Source organism: Phascolarctos cinereus, unplaced genomic scaffold (genome assembly GCF_003287225.1).
Source record: "Phascolarctos cinereus isolate Bilbo 61053 unplaced genomic scaffold, phaCin_HiC Scaffold_2;HRSCAF=192, whole genome shotgun sequence".
In the NCBI taxonomy this organism is placed as follows: Eukaryota; Metazoa; Chordata; class Mammalia; order Diprotodontia; family Phascolarctidae; genus Phascolarctos; species Phascolarctos cinereus.
The window spans coordinates 120,344,476-120,360,532 of NW_027555625.1; the positions used below are offsets into that span (position 1 = coordinate 120,344,476).

A 16,057-nucleotide genomic window follows, 5' to 3' on the forward strand; every position below is an offset into this window, starting at 1 on the left:
TCATTATACTGGCTGGATACAGCAGGATCAGCATTCTAGGAGATGAAAACGAGACTCACCACTGCTTTTCTCTTAGTATTCCCTGACTATAAGTCCTCCTTTTTTAAAAACAAGTGCATCTGAGATTAACATCCTTTTTACAGAGGCATCTACCAGCTAGCTGATTATGACCTTGTATACACTATACTTCAGAGCTAAATGCAAATATAATTAGCCTTCGAACCATATAAATACCACCTTAAAACAGGTTGATATTCAATCATTAAATTTACAACCTGTAGCAGGTAAGTAATATACCCAATAACTAAACCAGTGCCAGGTAGAATAAGTCCTGTTCTCTACCTGGTTTGATTTTAAGGTTGAATAATTCTCCAGAGGTCATAACTGCTGAGTAGTTTTTCTTTTACAAAAACTGTAATTTGGAGGGATTTTGAGAAGGAGGAACCTCTACACGTCCTTTGCCACGCTGAAAATTTTGAGGTCAGTCAGCCTTGCTCATTGATGTTATTTGGCAGTGGCTGCAGAGGGATCCTGTTATAGCCCCTCCATTGCTACACCCCTGAAATCACTAGCCTGATTGGGTGATATTACTCCTCACTATGAAGTTTTGCTATAATAACTCCATTCACTCCTCCACCAAGAACACACCTTTCTTTGTAGATTAGGTATTCAACCTCTGGTTATTTCCTGTACCCTCCACCAAGCCAACCCATAGATACTTTGAAGGAATTTAAATTAGCTTGCAAATGGGCAGCTAACTGCCACCAGAAGGGGAGTTCCTTCACTTAGCGGACCAATTCTGGCAGTCCATTCAGACCTTCTCTTCATTTGCCCTTCCAGAAAGTTATTATCTAATGGGTTTTATCCTTTTCCCATCAGAAAATGATTTTGTTAGCATTCCTCTAGTTCCCCAACTCTTTATGAATTCATTTTATCTTTCATTGGTCATTGCTGCACAAAACTTACTTTGTTCCCAAGCTCCATCCACTGGACCCTCTGTTTCTCCTGGGCTTTATTTCCATAAATCAGGAATCCATGAATCCCTTAACCTCTTTGCTCATCAATTTCCTCATTCATAAAGTGGGAATGAAAATACCTCTTTAGAGTTACTAGATAAAGTCGTTTTTATTCTAGACCCCTAAAAGAGAGCCTCATAGCTCTGGACAACCAGTATTTAAAGGGCAGAAATCTCTTGAAGGTGGGTTGGGCAAGATCCCAGATTAGACATCCATTCATGCCCTGTATGGGCCAACCCATTTTTATTAGATAGTCTAACCATATACAGAGTATCCCCAAAGTCTCAGCTATTAAGGCTTGAAACTGTATTGAGACTTCGGGGACATCTTGTATATTACACAAGAAAAACATTTTGTAAACCTTAAAGTACTTAGAAATGGGGACTATTTTCATTATTGCAGTTACAGTTGCAGTAGTATTAGTGACTTATGATGGTTGCTAAGATATAATTGAGTGGGGCTACTGGGGAGAACTGACTAGGGTTGGTGATAGTCCAACAATGTAGGGTATCCAGACAGCATGGAGAACTTGGAGCAGGACTAGGCCACCTGTTCAGAATCTCTGATTTGACTCTTCCTTTGAATGGCCCAGATGTTATCTGATTAGATAAGAGTCAGATAAACAAGGTTTTGGAGAAATATGTGAATTGACAGAGTTCAAAGGAGCTTCTTGTGGGAGATTGTTCAAATCGAGTTTTGGGGAAAAAATAAGTCTTTAACTTTTTCTCCCTCTTCATCACTGGTCAAACAAGTTTTAATTGCAGTTTCACAGGAAAGGCTTTGAAAACTCACCAGGACTTGTAATCTTGATGAAATAGCAGGCAGGAGTCAAAGAAAGGAAGGGATTAGACTGCTTCAGAATTACAAAGTGACCTCGAAAGTGGTAATGGGGTTGGACATCTCCATTTTGTGTATTTTTTTGTCCTAAGCAAGGGAGTCTTGCTGGATTCTTTGGTAACATGTGTTCAAGTCCTTTCAAGAATATCTTATTCCTCTGTCCTTGACAAATTAAAATACTCAAATATTATATAGTTTGAACTGTATGTGTTGAGCATGGCCCAGTTTCCCTGAGGGAGCAATGAATCACCTATTAGAGAACTTTTTGGGTGTTGGTTCTTGCCCTAGATCACAGGTTCTTAACCTTATTGCTTGATAAAGCCTTTGGCAGCCTGGTGAAACCTATGGACCCCGTTTCAGAATGTTTTTTGTTTGTTGGTTTGCTTGTTTTTGTTTTTGTTTTTGGTGAGGCAGTTGGGGTTAAGTGACTTGCCCAGAGTCACACAGCTAGTGAGTGTTATGTGCAGAATGTTTTAAATGAAGAAAATAAAATGTGTAGAATTATAGAGGAGACTGTATTGAAATATAATTATTAAAATATTTAAAAAAACAAAGTGACAGACTTCAGGTTAAGAATATAAACCTTAGATTAGGCAAACTTGGCTTAGATGGTTTGGGCAGAGGCTATTTAAGGCCTGAAAGGTTTAAAAAAAAAAAAGGGTCTGAGCTTAATAACCTCCTCATCTGCTTACTGTATATCATTTCCCGGCTTTCTTCCCATTAAGTGAAAAAAGAATACTGATTTAAGTTAAAAAGGATGAAGAAAATAGCTCTTATGGCATCATGAAGCCCATGGGGAAGCAAATACAATTTCCCTCAGTTCTCATTGGAAGAGATTTCAGAGATCAACTCATCTAGTCCCTTCGTTTTACAGATGAGGAAATTGAGGATCAGAGAGGTCACCCAGCCAGTAATATATGGAGTCAAGATTCACACTCAGGTCTTCTAGCTTTTAGTGCCATGTCCTTTCTCGTCCATGCCTCATGATACCCCTTCTTCTTATCTTAAGCCCCAGCTGGTGAGTTTCATCACCTTGTATGTCACTATTTTTCCATTATTTCCCATGGGCATCCATTCCCAGCTGTCTGGGAAAATTATATAGTTTCTTCTTTTCCTATACCTTCTTTCCTCTGCTTCCTGAAAATAGTAGGGTGGTAATGGGGAAACTGCAATGACTTGGAGTCAGGAGACTGAATTCTGGCTCTGCTCCTCACTGGCTATAGAACTTTGGGAAAGTCACTTGTCCTTCTTAAGCCTTAGTTTACTTAAAATATAAAATGAAGGAGTGGAGTATATATATAATCTCTAATAGCCTTTTCAGCTTGGGATTATATGAGCCTTTGATTTTAGTATACCAGTCTCTTAGATGTTTAAAATAGTGATTTACTATAAAATCCCAGAGAGGAAAACAAAAATAGGTGCACTATAATAGCTGAAATGAGCAAAGATTCGCTATTACTTAGGGTTTAATCCTGGTCCCAAGCACCACCTGCAAGCCCATTCTTCTTAGCCCTTTCCTGCTTAGCCAGCTATCTTGTTTTGTCCTTGACATTAACTTAGGTCTAAGTGTGTTTGCTGTCTCTAGGGTATATGTGTCAAGCCTCTAGTATCTGTTTCAGCCCTTAATACATTTGGGAGTTTAGAGCCCCTCTGCATCTTTCTGATTGACTCTTCCATGGGATTTTTCCTCTTTGAAGGCTACTCTGGTGGCTAGGTAGTTAATGAACTTTGGGGGCAGCAAATTGCTAAGAAAATGGTAAAGAAATGGCAAAGAAAAGAGATTAAATTAACTTGTGAAGGATGTAGGCACTTGCATTTTAGTATGTAAAAATTTGGTTATGAAAAAGCAGAAAAATGACTTTTTAAAATTAAAAAACTGAAGAAATAATAGTTTTTGAATAAAATATGAGAGACATGCAGACTTCAGGGAGACCAAGTAGAAAACTGATAGAATCTGTTTGAGAATAGGACAATGTGATCTCTTAGCTCATTCGCATGTAACTTTTTGGAGCTTGAGTAGTGAAAACTAAGCAAGTGATAAATCAAGTAGCTGTGAGTACACTACGATTAAATAAGGACTGTTTATTTCATAACTAACAGAAAGACAGATTTCATGAGTTTTACTTTATAAGAGAAAGATGAATACTAGGAGGGTCTGATTTGAGCCACCAAGAATTCTGAAGAACCCATTTGGAGATGAATTACAAAGTTAATGGGAGCAGTTAAAAAGGCAATTGGAGATGAACGAGAAGATGTTAGCAAAAGACTCAGCTAATCGGAAGGCTGTACCTGGGAGATGGCTGAAGAAAGGCTAAAGCTCATTAGAAAATAGCTAAATTTTGCCTATTCCCACTTAGAGTCACCTGTAATTAGAGAGAAGTGAAACCTTTCCAAAGGGCTTGGTTGCTGTCCACCGATCCTTTCTGATTTAAGAGGGCAAAGCAGAGGGGAAAGTTAAGCTGTGTGGCTTTTTTGTTGTGGATATAAATGGAAGTTGATTGACAGAGCAGCCTGTTGAGCTGGCTGGGCTTGTCTGCATTACCCAGAAAACCCACCTGAGGAGATATGCAGTTTTTTGGTTTAAGAGAACGGCTTATTATTATAATAATGTAATACTACTTGCTCAGTTTCCTTTTAAGGGTGATTAAGAGCCAAAAGAGCTTGTCAGTGCTTCATCAGCTTGAGAGCAGAAGAGGAACAGATTTGTGAAGTACAGATTGTTCCTGAAAAGCTCAAGGACATCAAGACCTATTGTTCAGATTTGTGAATTTTCCTGAGCACCAGGATTGTCCTTGCTCGTGTTTCTCCTTCTAGGCTTCTATAAGTATCTGCCTACTCTTCTCTGTGGTTACTGTGTTATATTGGTGGGAGATTGTGACGCATGTTTATGTGTGGACCATGATGTATTGAAAATTCCCACATATACTTTAAATTGAGTTGACTGTGATGATTCTTATTGCCATTGCCTTATTATTAAGTAAACATTTCACGTTTGAGATAATGGTGGCATTATTGTGATTAGCCAATTAGATAACAATAAGAGCTCAAAAACTACAGTGACAAGTATAGGAAATAGATCCTGCCACCACAATAGGGTTACCACTAGTTGTAACCCCACGGTAATAGTTTTTTTTTTTTTTTGAGAACCAAGATCTGCTAATGTGAGGCAGTTTGGGGTGATCAAATCAGCTCAGAAACAGTGGGTGGCCCATGTCCCATGCAAAAGGCTACCCTGGAAGGGGTTACATTAGACTATGGTATTATTGGCTAGAAGGATGTATTGAGAGGCTAGTTTAGTAAAATGTCATAGTATGGCATTGCCTCATCATAATAATACCCATTAAAAAAGATTGGGGAGGGAAAAAAAGTGTAGGCTTATCTTATAACCTGTGGTTGGGTGATATTTTTTGTTACTATTCTTATTTTTTTTACTTGCACTAAAGTGAGGGGTTGAGAAATGAAAGTTAGGCAGTTCCAAGGAAGGGCTTTTAGGCCTTATGCGAAAAATGTGGAAAAGAATTTTCTGTCACTACAAAGACTGGCCCTGGGTAGCTGTTTGAAATCAAAGTTTTGGTCACAGTTGCTTCTTCCCTTCTTTTGTCCCATCTATGATTTTTTTTCCCTTCTAATCTCTAACTTATCTTTTTTGTTGCTCTTTTTACTCACTTGTTTATTCCTTTTCAATTTAGGATGAAGCTATGGTGCTGTTCAATCTCAACCATAGCTTGCACTCTGTGTAATTCAGCATTTTCTGCCTTGGTGGTTATTGTAAGGAAATCACTCTGTAAACTCCCATGAGTCCGGGGACTACAGAAGACTTATGTTCTGTGAGAGATGCAGGGCTGTCACTTATTTGCTTGTGCAGCTTTAGGCAATTCACCCAGCCTTTGGCTTCAATTTTCTTATCTCTAAAATGGGAATAATGACGCCTACCCACAGAGGTTTTTTCGAGGAACAAAGGAGGCAAATGTAGATAAAGCAGTTTGTCAACCATAAAATGCTACAAATTAAATACACATTTGTTTAAAGTATATCGTTGCAAAAGACTGTGTAAATGACCTTGGACCAGTCTCTCCTCTTTTCTGGGACCCCGTTTCCTCTGGCTAAAATGAATGAGGTTGGGTTAAGTTAAATGATCTCTAAGGTCCCTTGCAGATCGAAGGCTTTTGTGATCCTGTTCTGATGGATGGCAAGCCTCTTGGCAGCTGGCTAGATCTCACTGTGCGACTTCCAGCAAGCCCCCGCTGGGCCCTTACAAATAGGATGATGAGATAATCTTTAAGGTCCTTTAAATACGATGATTCCGTGTAAATGTCAGCTATTATTATCCTATTTCCTTTCCTGCTTCTATTACATATCTCCTTTTTATTTCTTGCTCTTTCTGCCGAGCTCAAGTTCACCTCTTTGTCGTGTCCCACATTAAGCGCATCAATTTAGGGACCAGGCGCTGGAAAAGCAGAGGGGCGTGTGCCAACTGGGGAGAGCAGCTGGGGTTCCTCTATTGCTGTGCCTTCTCTTCCTGCATTTCCCCCGCCTGCCCCTCCTGGGGGCAGCCAGAGGAGACGCGCCCTGTCACCAGGATCTCTAAACGGATGCTGCAGGCGGGCACACGAGCTCCGGGTGCCACGTCTATCATGCCAGCAGCGCAGCGGCGGCGCGAGGCATGGAGGGAGGAGGCGGGTGGAGAACGGGGAAGGGAGGGAGCGAGGCTGGCAGGGGAAGGCCGCGGGAGGCTGAGGTGCAGGAGGCCCACCCAATAGGAACGCGACACGCCATGCGCGAGGGGAGGGGTGTGAAGGGGAGGGGGCGGAGCCTAGGCGGTTGCTAGCGGCGGAGTCTGGGAGCGTCCGCAGGAAGCCAGCCCCGCCTCCACCGCCGCCGCCGCCGCCGCCGCAGTTGTGAGCTAGGCTAGTCAGGGGCGCAGTCAGTTAGGCAGCCGGGTAGGCAGGCTAGCAGACGCGTGGTCGGGTCGTCTCATCCCTCGGCCTCCTCTGCCCCCTCCCTCGGAGCTCCTCTCGCGCACGCGTCACAGTCCCTGGGCATCTTCCGCTCTCCTCCCGCCCCTCCGCCTCTTGCTGCGCTGTCCGAGCCCCCGGCCCCGAGCTCGCGCGCACTTACCTCTCACCATGTGCGGTAAGATGGGGTTGGGGGTGCCACGGTGAGGGCTCAGAGAGAGGGGCTGGGGCTGCGGGGGAGCGAGGCTGGATACCGTTGGGAGGAGGGGGGGCGTTCCCCAGGAGGAGAAGGGGGTGGCGGGGGGGCAGGTTGGATGGAGGGGATGGGGGACCTGGGTTCTGCTCCGATTCCTCCTGCCCTGCTCCCGGTGCGGGTGGTCTAGAGCGAGGAAGGGTCGGCGACCCTGCCCCCTGTCTTCCTTCTTGCCTCCCTCTTCCCCATCCTTTAAGAGTTGGGGAAGGCTCAGGAAAGAACCCCTCCCCCTCCTCTGTGGGCTGGGGAGGGGAGGAGGGCCTGGGAGCCTTCGGGGGGCAGGGAAGGGGAGGGAGGTGGCCGAGACTGGCCCCTGGGTGCGGGGAGGGGGACGCGGGAAGTCCGAACCAGGCTCTCTGGGGTTGTTCAGGGAGGGGGCGTGGTCATCGACAGAGTTCTGGGCAGCCCCTGGTGGCTCCTGCTCTATGTCCCTGTCGGGGAGGAAACGGGGGGCCTGGGGGAGACCCTGCAACAGAGCAAGGGACTGGGTGAAGGTGTATTCCAGTCCGGAGAGGAGGGAAGGGGACTGGGGCCGGAGCACCCGAGTAGCCCTCCTTAAGTACTTGAAAAGCTTCCCGTGTGGCTTGGTCCCGCAGGGTAGCCGAGGAGCACTAGGTGGAAGTGGCCAAAAGGCCCATTTAGGCTTAACATGCTGAAAAATTGTCTAATAATTAGAACTGTCCCGGGGTGGAAAAGGCTGTTTCCTGGGCAGTGAGTTTCCCTTTAAATTGGAGGTCTTCAAGCGATGGCAGTAGGACTGCTTGGGATGCTGTCAGTGGAAGGGATTTGTGTTCACCTGTGATGGAACTAGAGTGTCCCAGGTGTTATTCTGTGGAGAAAATATTTGTAAAGTGCTTGGCACAGTACCTTGCACATAAGTAAGTGCTATGTAAGTACTAGCTATTATTATTAATTATAAATAAGTATTATTGTGGTGAAAGTATAGCCACTGTGAGAGGTCTCAGTTTACTTTAAATGGGTCCTTTCCAGCATGACAGTGCTTATAAAGCATTAAAAATCATCTTAGTTTGTGCTGTCCTTACTCATTACTGAAATTATTTTCATATCAGGGACTTATTAAATAACTGTAAATGCAGAGCCTTATCCTGTTGAAAGGAGATGAGCTTGTTGCGAATGAGGTGCCCAGTTCACCAGAGCTAACAGGCCCGTTTTCTCTATGTGGACACAATCTCTTACTTACATAGCTGTGCTTTTAAATGAGTGAATATGATTCATTTCCTGTACTTCTTTAAGAATCTGTGACTTTAATTAGTGTAGGTCTTCACTTGTGCATTGTGCAGCATTTCTGTGAAAATGAATGAAACAAGTATTTTAGGCTTGGATATGTGGAGTGCACTGTTAAATACTGGGATACCAATAGAAAAACAAGACAGTTCTTGCTCAGGTAACACATAACAGGAAGGGACAACATACATAGAAGATTTCAGCTGCAGGTTAGGTAGAAAGCCGAGGGGTCCTTAGGGTTCAACAGGTAAAGCAGATACTAATGCATCTTCTTTAGTCTAATTTTCATTGGTAAAATCATATCCATTTTTGAAATTGAACTATTGACGGTGCAAAGGACTTTGTTGGTGAGAACTTCCTTTTCTGGATCTTCGCTGTAGTTCCGGCTGCTGAGGAGGCAGTCTGAAACATCAGCCGCCTCATTTGCACAAGAGTTGCTCCTCTGAATAAGGGCTGCAGGGGCTAGGCTGGTAGGAGTGGTGGACTGGAGATTATTGCTATTCTGGATCTCTTCAGCTTGCTTACCCTAAAGTTGACTGGTGTTTATGGGGATGACTGGCCCCTTCGCCACAGGTTTCTCTTCTCTGTGGTAGCTGAGAAGAGAGGTCAGGCTGTAAGGAGAGTTGGTGATCCTAGCTATTCCTAATGTTGGGCTTGTCTTGATCTCTACTCCTTAGTAGATGGACTTCATTAGTTCTTGGATGAAAACATAAGTTACTTGATGGTCAGCCTTTTAGTTTCTAAACTAAAGCTGAAAAACTAAAAATGAAAGTTTCCAAACTTAGCTAGGATGGTTTTTCTGAACCAGACACACAGTACAGTAGCAGCCTTTATTACTCTGTTTGGCCCTGCAAAAACTTGTTATGCAAGGAAAGCTTTCACAAGGACCAGGTTTGGAAAAGCTCGTCACCACCAGGTGAAGAATTATTATTTTTTTTAATCTATAGTAACCCATGGAGAGTGTCTACTTAAAGCATTTCCAAGAAGTTTAAAAATTAAGGCTATTGTGTATTTTTTTTCCTGGATGTTTGTCTGTTTTAGTGTTTATCTAGAAGTTATGTGTTAAAACATACTTAACATCCATTAAAGTATCACATGCATTTATACTACCTACTGTATAATATAGAAATACTGTAATTAATTGTCAGCTATCAAAACGACTGTGTCCTTTGCTTCCTTATTAAATCACATCCTGGAGTGCACTTTCTCTGTTTCTCTGTGAAATATTCCTCTCCTAAGGCCCAGCTCAGATGCCACATACTCCAAAAAGTCTTTGATCTCTTAGCCTTTAGTACTGTTGTTCTCCTGAAGTGTTCATAGCACAAGCACTTTGTCTAGATCTTGTCTTTGTCCTTAGAAAAAGTAGCATATGAACTTATTTATTATTATTATATTACATTAAATTATATATTATACATGTCATAGTCTTCCTACTAGATCAAATGCCTTGAAGGTCAGGATTGCTGTTTTCTAAAAAATTTATTTTTGTGGACTTAGTTTTCAACAAACATTCAGTGTACAAAGAATAACTAGAAAGAGGATTGTGTATGAATCTGTGAACTCCTTTTCTATGCATTTAAAAAACCCTATATTAAACTTAAGGTAGTAACAAAATTGCTTTGTGTCCCCTTCTGATTTTTTTTTGTATTTTAAAAATGTGTTACAGTTGGCCTTTCTCCTAATCCTCCTCTTCCCCCTTCCCCCTCCTCTTGTCTTCTTCTTTTTCTCCTTTGTTTTTTATATCTGTATCCAGTAACTCCTGTCCCTCCGCTCCAATAAGCAGAGTTAAACAAAATCAATCACAAGCCATATCTGAAATCCATATGCATTGTTTTATACTGCCAATCCATTAGTTCTCTGCCAAGAAACAGGAGGCATGCTTTATTTATTATCAGCCTTCTGAAGTTATGATTGGTTATTTTGATTAGAGTATGAAGTCTTTCATCCTTATTTTCCTCTAAATTATTGTGATGCACATTCATTACTATGTATCAGGTCATAAAAGCCTTCCCAGGTTTCTTTGAATCTGTCACACTTGTTTCTTTTTGTATAATAATATTCAGTTGTTCATATACCATAATTTGTTAGCCACTCCCCATTGATGCCATAGGTCTTTATGTCACCTGCACCTAGCATAAGGTTTTTTCTCCATTATTCCATTGTAGCTATGATGTGATAGTGTTTCTTCCAAGGACTCAGGTAATCGGTGCCTTTTAATCCTGTCTTATTTTTGCTCATGTCCTTCCATATCTCCCCTCTTGCCCCAGCATTTCCACCCAGTATTTTAGGGGCCTTTCTTGGGTTGTGTTGACATTTTGAGAATGCCAGTGGAAGATGGGGACTGACCCTTGGTTATCCCTTGCTCTTGTGATGTGCCCAATCTCTCTTTTTCAGTCATACTTTTTCGGATGGTAACCTTCACATTGCTTTTCCACATGTAATAACTTTATAATGTATTGCAGCCTGCTCATGCCTACCATGAACTTTTCAATTGTCCTTTAACTGATTCTCAACTTCAGTTCATAGGATATTCTTGTGTTCCATGACTTGCAGCCTTACAGTATTGTTATTTCAAAGAGTAGTCTTTGTTTGATGGAGAAGTTTGGGGATCATTAAAATAACTTAGCTCACTCTCCTCTTGCTAAAATTTTGACCCAACTCATGGTCCTTTTGGCTTGGTGTTTGCCCAAGATATTTATACTGTTAGCTGAGTGCTATAAATTGTCCATCCAACTACATGTTATTGTCTGAACAGTAGGCATTTTTCATTCTAAGTAGGCTCTTAGAAAATGTTTTTTGGATTGTGGAATCAAAACCTGGAATTGTCAGCTGTATATCATTCTGCTTCATCTGGAAGTGTTTGTGGTATCGTAGAAGCTAGATGGGATCTGAAGTACCATGCTTCCTACATGTGCAATATATGGCTTATTGTTCATTAATGTTTTTTTCCCATGTTTAACTTAAGTATGCTGATTTCAGCCTCAGAAAATGAAAACTGTATTAAAGCTAAGAATAGACTGGATTTGAAAGTTATAAATAGCTTGCTGAAATTAGTATGTATAAGATGCCATAAATTAAGCCCTTTGTGTAATCAGTAGAGCCATTTTGCAACTGACAGCTTAGTTTCAGAAAAGCATACTAGTGTAGTTTCCAATCAGCATTTTATTTAGTATTTAAGGAGCTTTTCCCGAATAGTGAGTAGTATGTACATAAAGTACTAGTACTGTTTTTTCTTGTTCCTGGAAAAGTGGAAAGTAGAAAGAAGTATTGTATTTCAATTAGGTACATATCAGAAATGTTTATGAGTATATAAGAGTTTTGTGGATTATGCTTTAGAGGAAGGGTGGTGGCTATTTAGTCTGATTTTTAAAAAGCACTTAGCAGACATCCCCATTCCACACCTATGAGGTATATAAGTCCATCTTTACTGATGGGGAAAGTGAGTCTCAGAAACAGGAGTCAAAAGGTTAAGACTGAGCTAACATTTGAAGAACTTCTAACTCTAGTTCTTTACTCGCATCAAAGCCTAGCAAGATTCCAGGTATGATTGGAATTTGGTAGAAATTAGGATTTTTTTTCTTATAAAATACATGAAAAAAGTTCCTGGAAATTAGTTGTCAAGAATTATGGAGAAACCATTAAAAATAAGGCAAGTTTGTTCCCTATCCCACTTTGTCATTGAGCTTATTAGCTTGGGACAATTCATTAGCAACAGAATTGTTGCTTAGAGTGTGTTTGTCACACGCTTTTAAGACTTAATTTCCATCAGCTATTTCACAGCTGTTATAATTGTGTAAAGGATTTTACCCACGTCTAGGATTTTGTTTCCAGAAAATCAGCCCTTTCCCTGTACTGTGCCAGGAGAGTCTTTATCTGACTTTATTCTGTATGAAGGTTATTTATGCAGGAGAGTAAGCTAAAGCTCAATGTTCTGCCCTTTTGTGATCACAGATGGTACCTCTCTGAGCCTTAGTTTCTTCATCTCTAAGTTGGGGGAGAGGGTAGGAACAGATGATCTTTCATACCATTTCTTTCTCTAGAAATCATAGAAATATTATTAAACAATTTATAAAATATGGTGCCTAGTCTATAATAGAACCCTAATACATGTTAAAGGTAGTGTGCAAAAGCCATTCACATTTATAGAGGAAGCATCTAGGTGGGGCAGTGGGCTCTGGTGCCTGAGTCGAGAAGGAAAATGTGAGTTTAAATATGGTCTCAGGGGCAGCTAGGGGGCGCAGTGGACTGGGCACTGGCTGTGGAGTCAGAAGGACCTGAGTTCAAATCCAGTCTCAGACACTTGACAGTAGCTGTGTGACCCTGGGCAGGTCACTGAACCCCACTGCCTAACCCACCCCACAAAAAAAAAATAGTCTCAGACATTTGGTCAGGTCACTTCACTTTGCTTTGCCACAGTTTCCTCATGGGTAAAACTGGGATAATAGTAGCACCTACCTCCTAGAGTTGTGAGGATCAAATGAGATAAGATTTTTAAGAAGCTTAGCAAAGTGCCTGGCATATAGTAGATGCTTAATAAATGCTCATTTCCTTCATTCCTTATGTGAAAGCTTATATCTTTTTTTAATTTGTATTTCTGGCACTGAGCTTTAATAAATACTTGGCATATAGTAATTTAATAAATGCTTGTTGATTCAGTAAGTACTTGAACATTACAATTTTTGGCACTGTTTCCTTATAAGTTACATGTTTTAATAATATTTCAATATATCCCTTACCTCAAAAATTTAGGTATTCCTATGCAGCTTGTGTTTACATTCTTCTATACATACTCCATAGAAGAAGGTTTAGCCAACATTATGGGGAGGTCTTCCTCAAGGTCATTCATAGAATCACAAAATTTGAGAATTAGAAGTGATTTCATCAGTCATTTAATCTAACTCATACTTGAAAGGAAATCCCAGAATTCCCAGTATAACATAGTTGACAAGTGGTCTAGTCTGTTCAAAGACGGGCTACCTATTACTTTACAAAGCAGCCTATTTTACTTTTATATAACTAAGTTTTAGAAAGTTTTTTCATACATCAAGCCTAAGTTATCCTCTTTGCAACTTCAGCCTGTTGTTTCTAGTTCTGCTTTCTTGAGTCCAACATAAGTCTAGTCTCTCTTTTTTATGATAGCCCTTCAGATACTTGAATACACTGTTAATGACCTGTTTCTCTCCTCCCACCTCCAGCGCTCTCTTTTCTCTCTCTTTAACCCTCATCTCCTCTCTGTCTGTCTTTTCTGTCTCTTCCTGCTCACCTCGCTGTCTCTCATTTCATCTCTCCCTCTCTCTTATCTTTCCTCTATCTGCGTACTTCACCCCATTTGAAAATGCAGCAAGCACTTATGGACCTGATCCCAATACTGATTGACTTGGAAGCTTTGATGTATTTTTCTGACCTGGGCTTGTTTGTCCTTCCTCAGTCAGCCTGATGGTCCTCCCTCTCCATTTCAGGGTTTCACATTGGTATCTCACGTAGTTGACTTTAACCCTACTGTAGTTCAGAACTCCTGAGGTAAAGAGATCTGGCATCTGCTGCAGGGGGTTGTAAGTGTGTGTCACCGCATCTGATCTTGAGTCTTGTCTTGTGCAGCAGTTTCTTCAACTGATCTTTATAGGATAACTACTAAAGATCCTTCACCATCTTGGTTGCACTATTTGGGATATTCTTCATCAGCCTAGTGATATTCTTCCTAAACCATGGTGCCCAGTACTAAATGTAACAGTCAAGATGTGGCCTTGAAGAGGTCTAGAGGTTTGTGGGTGCTGCTGGGAACCCCCGAGATCACGACGCCAGGCCCTGCCTGAATGAATTCAACTCAAATCTTCTTCCAGCCAGAGAAAAAGTTTATTAGTGATAAATCATATAGGCCAGGTAAGGATGAGTGGGCATGAGAAAAGCTCAGTCTTTGGGACATGAGGGATTCTCAGCATCTGAATGGGGGCCAGGGTAGATCTTATATACACTTAGAGTAACTTTGGGTGGCCAGGGAAGGGGGCTGGGAAAAGGGTCTAGGTAAGAATTCCTATTGGAAGGTCTGAGAGATTGAATAGACAGTGGGAATAGATAATGAAGGGAACTGGAAGGTAGAAGTTTGAAAGGCATCTGCATAAGATCAAAAGGGGCCCTAGGGCTTTTAAAGGGAGATAAGGGGAGTCGACCTAAACCCCTAAAAGTTTAAGGGTTTTCTGGGGCCTGTAGACAAATGGGAGTCAGATTTCCTTTGGTGCAAGGGGCTAAGATCCTGGCTTGGGCCCACACCCCATCAGACTGACTAGGGAAGACTAGAAGGGACTAATATTACCTTTTTATGCTTGGAAGCTGTCTCTCTTGATATAGCCCAAGATATATTAGCTTTTTTTGGTTCCCATGTCACACTGTGAATGTACGTAGACCTTGCACTCCATTAGAACCCTAGATCTTTTTAGACTAATTGTTGTTTAACCATTCATCTGTCATATAAAAGCATATACAGTGCAAATATAAAGTTATTAAAAGCAAGTATGTACAAAGTAGTTAAATACAAGGTAGTTTGGGTACTAGCAATTGGGGGGAATTAGGAAAGCTTCCAAGTTGGTGCTTGTGCTGCATTATAAAGTAAGAGGGGAACCCTGGGAGGAGGTATATATACATAATCGCGTTTGAACTTCACAAGAACCCTATCAATATCCCCATTATAGAGACCCAGACAGATGAAGTGACTTGCTCAGGTCACATAGCTAGTAAATATCTGAAGCAAGATTTGGCCTTAGGCCTTCCTGATTCCATGCTAATATTCCGTCCTTGTTACCTCCCTGGAAGAAAAGAAAAAAGTCTTTGGTTTTGAATATCTAAAGAACTTGTAAAAGTTTCAATTCTATCATTCTTCTCCCCCCCTTCTTAAAAATCTTTTATTGATACTCATTTTTTATATCATTGTGACTTTCTAATGGCTTAACCTAAATCATTTTTTCACATACACACCAAATATTAAGAATTTTCTTATAAAATTGTCCATTGCTTTAAAAAAAAATAAGCTTTGATATTTGAAAAAAAATCAGGCAATTTTCTGTTGCAGAAAGGACTATTTTCGATTTCTGTAATATTTTAAAGGACATTTATAAGGAGAGATAATTCATATTTACATTATATATCACTTTAGAGTTTACAGAATATTTTCCTACAACTACCCTGTGTTACTGCAGCAGGAATTGGAGACCTGACTTGCCTAGGGTCATATAGCTAGTGAATTAGAGCTAAGATTTGAACATAGGCACATTCCTCCTGACCTCAAGTCTCTTGTAGTAGGCTGTGTTGTGAGGATTCTATTTTACTTAGCCATGGTTTTACATGAGTATCAGGCAATAGGTCAACAAGCATCGGATGCCAGAACTGTGCTAAGTCCTGGGGATACGAAGAAAGATTAAACACAAGGTCTCTGCCCTCCAGGAGCTTACATATAAAACTATGTGCATACAATAGATATACCCTATAAAAATAGGAAGTAAACTCAGAGGAAAAGCTCTAGAAGTGGGAGTGGAATTAGGAAAGACCTTCTGCAGAAGATAGCATTTGAGCTGAGTCTTGAGGGAAGGCATGGGAGACAGCTGGTAATAAGACATGGGAGTTGGGACAGAAGAGTTAAGACATTTTCTTTACACTAACTCTAGATCTACTGAATCTTCTCTCTTCTATTTCTATTTGTATCTTTTATTTATTTATTTTGCTTCTATTTTTAAAAAATTCATTTTCGGGGTAGCTAGGTG

General features: G+C 41.0%; 1 protein-coding gene across 3 annotated transcripts in view; it reads left to right on the top strand.

Annotated features, from left to right (window-relative positions):
• The first annotated feature begins 6,677 nt into the window (after window positions 1-6,677).
• Window positions 6,678-16,057, top strand: part of GFPT1 (glutamine--fructose-6-phosphate transaminase 1) — a 56,353-nt gene continuing 46,973 nt past the window's right edge. Inside the window, exon 1 of one of the 3 annotated variants that reach the window (XM_020985370.2) lies at window positions 6,678-6,986. In XM_020985370.2, the coding sequence (XP_020841029.1) occupies window positions 6,980-6,986 (7 nt within the window). In that variant the 5' untranslated portion in view covers window positions 6,678-6,979. The remainder of the gene's footprint in view (window positions 6,987-16,057) is intronic. The other 2 variants (XM_020985371.2, XM_020985373.2) reach the window with 2 other exon arrangements.